We start from the raw sequence: 2,849 nt of genomic DNA on the forward strand, positions 1-2,849 counted from the left end.
ATGCACACATTCAAATAAGTACACGGTGCATATAACCATTTAGCCTTTATCTCGGAAACATTCAAAATTATTTAATGGTATTTTGATATATTTGTGTTTAGTAAATTAATCATCTATGAGAGCTTGCCATCTGTGGAAAAAAAAGTTAGTAGTTATGTCAAAATGTATACTTACCACCAGCTTTTTTGGGAGAAAACCGAACTCAATTCAACCCATTCAGACAGGCAACCATTGTAACACATGTAAAACAATTGTACGATCGAGAAATTCAGGTAAAGAATCTCAGCCGGAAGTGGGTTGATCTCCAGCGGTTCCAATCAATCAGGTGACCGGAAATGACTGTTCAGCAGGAACATGGCGGAGGAGCAACAGCAGGAGATCTCTCAAAAAGAGACTGATGGTGAGAAGTACTTTACCCCAACTTTGCCAGAATCAGTGTATGTTTATATCGGTTTGCACATGCCGATGCTCTTTCGAGCGGTGTGAAGCGCATGAGCTGATTGGATGAGTAGCTAGCGCTTTGCTAACTTGCTAACAACAATAGCTGAGAGTCCATTGTTTATGTTTTAAAGCACTTGTTTCAGTGTCCAGATCTTAATAATGTGCTATATACGGTCATTAGCGTTATAGAAACATTTAATAAACGAAAGTTAACACATACGCGTTAATAAAAAAAACACTGCACGGTGAAACTAATGTAAAAATACCATTACACTCGTAGTAACATCAATAATAATGTTTAAGATTGACCATGTTCAATTATGGTTTTTGCCAGTTTTCTAGTAACTGTCAAATTTGACACTTAACCGCGTTTGTACTTTGACAGGGCTGAATTGTCTTGCACATGATGAAGCTATTATTGCACAGCAAGATAAAATTCAACAAGAGGTAACTGTTGAGTCATTCTCTCAATAATTAGTATTTTTGTAATGTTATGTGATGCTTTACACACACATTGGTCCTCTAGAATAAAAGGTCTTACTGCAATGAACTCAACAAGTGATGTTTTTGCTTTGGTGCAATTTAATGAAATTTATTAATATCAGCGTTGTTATAGTTTAATCCATCCTGAATGTCACCGTAGATATCGACCAGTATTCCTCTGGTGTCAGAAAGACAGGAATTTTCTGTCCTTAAGCGAGAGTATGCTGACGATGACACCATTTACCAGCAGAAGATAAGAGTAAGTGAACCATTACAATAGAGAATGAATGTTAATGGAATGTTATGTATAAATGATTATGCACTTGTCTTTTATCTCCATTATCAAGTCACATACCATAGAGCTAAGAGAGTATTAGTTTATTTATGCACAAATATGTCCAAGCTTCCCCATCTCTGACTGTTCTTTATAACAATTTTGTCAACAGGACTTGCAGAAGAAGTACTCATCTATACGCAAAACACGGCCAGATGGGAACTGCTTCTACAGAGCCTTTGGTTTCTCACATCTGGAGTCTTTACTTGAAAACAGCAAAGAATTACATAGGTAACCACCTGCCAGCCTACGTTCTGCTTAAGTGAATGAACACTGTTTATTCCTTTGGTTGAATAAATGGTTTCTACTCTACAAAACTGAATATTAAACATTAAATATGTTCTAAATGACACTGACTGTTTGACATCACACACTGGTTTCACTTTCAGTGTTGACAGACAAACTTCTTGTTGCGTCAAGCCTGTTAAGATCAGTTATGTGAAAGAATGAGGAGAAGATAATTGTCTCAAGTAGCTCCTGTAACCTTTAGTACATTCCTCCATGTCTCTGTTTGGTTATGTTCACTTGGCAGGTTCAAGGCTATAGCTGCCAAGAGTAAACTGGATCTTGTGAGCCAAGGTTTCACAGAATTCACCATTGAAGATTTTCACAACACAGTAAGTCTTTAGATGAGTGTGAACTAATGTTTCTGGCATGTTTTACATTTGGCAACGATTCTTTTAACGCTTACTGATGCAGCGTGTAGCGTTTCATTTCAGAAGATGTACCCATATCCATATTCCAGGATGACAATGACAAGATTCATTGGGCTCAAATTGTGAAATAGTGGTTCAGCGAGCATGAGGAATCATTTTCACACATGAATTGGTCACCATAGAGTCTTGGCCTTAACCCCACTGAAAGTCTTTGGGATGTGATGGAGACAGCTTTAAAGAAGGGTTTGAGTCTCCCATCGTCAATACAAGATCTTGGCCAAAAATTAATGCAACTCTTGATGGAATTAATTGTTGTGATGTCGCATAATGTTGTTGAAACAATGCCACAACGAAAGCACATCCCAAAGACTTCAAATAGGGTTTAGGTCAGGACTCTGTGATGGCCAATCTTTCACAACTTGAGCCTAATGAATTTTGTCATTGTCATCCTGGAATATGTACATGGGTACTTCTTCCGACATAGTTGTTTAAGTAATAAAAAGCCACACACTGCATCAATTAGGGTTGAAAGAATTGTTGCCAAACATACAACATGCTATATACAGCATGCTATATTAATCACTGCAATAAAGATTCAATCTTCAACTCTTTAGTATTTGCTTAATTAAACTTTTGGTCAGACATTGTATATACTATTAGTATTTATTAATATTTCAAGTGAGTTTTTTAAAATATTGTAAGGTTTTATTTTAATTGTAGTTTAAGTGAGTCATTTAGTTAATTTTGACATTTTTATAATTTTTTTACACACACACATTTCTATTTAGCTTTAATTCAGTTTGTTTTAGTCATTTTAGTACTTATGAAGTACTTTAGTACGTGTGAAGATGTGTGTGACCAACAGAAGATCGATATGTTACAGCACGACCTCTTAGCTGAATTAAAAGAACTTTAAAGCTGAAGTTTTTTTTTTT

General features: G+C 35.9%; 1 protein-coding gene across 1 annotated transcript; it reads left to right on the forward strand.

The window, feature by feature from the left end:
* On the forward strand, positions 1 to 2,415 carry LOC107576243 (ubiquitin thioesterase OTUB1-like). Its single transcript, XM_016262461.1, has 6 exons — positions 1 to 77; positions 181 to 400; positions 827 to 888; positions 1,085 to 1,183; positions 1,371 to 1,489; positions 1,791 to 2,415. Exons 2-6 carry the CDS (start codon positions 355 to 357, stop codon positions 1,885 to 1,887), a joined length of 423 nt encoding a protein of 140 aa, XP_016117947.1. The 5' UTR covers positions 1 to 77; positions 181 to 354; the 3' UTR covers positions 1,888 to 2,415.
* The last annotated feature ends 434 nt before the right edge of the window (positions 2,416 to 2,849 follow it).

The sequence above is a fragment of the Sinocyclocheilus grahami genome, unplaced genomic scaffold (genome assembly GCF_001515645.1).
Source record: "Sinocyclocheilus grahami isolate Dianchi unplaced genomic scaffold, SAMN03320097.WGS_v1.1 scaffold3381.1, whole genome shotgun sequence".
Classification (NCBI taxonomy): Eukaryota; Metazoa; Chordata; class Actinopteri; order Cypriniformes; family Cyprinidae; genus Sinocyclocheilus; species Sinocyclocheilus grahami.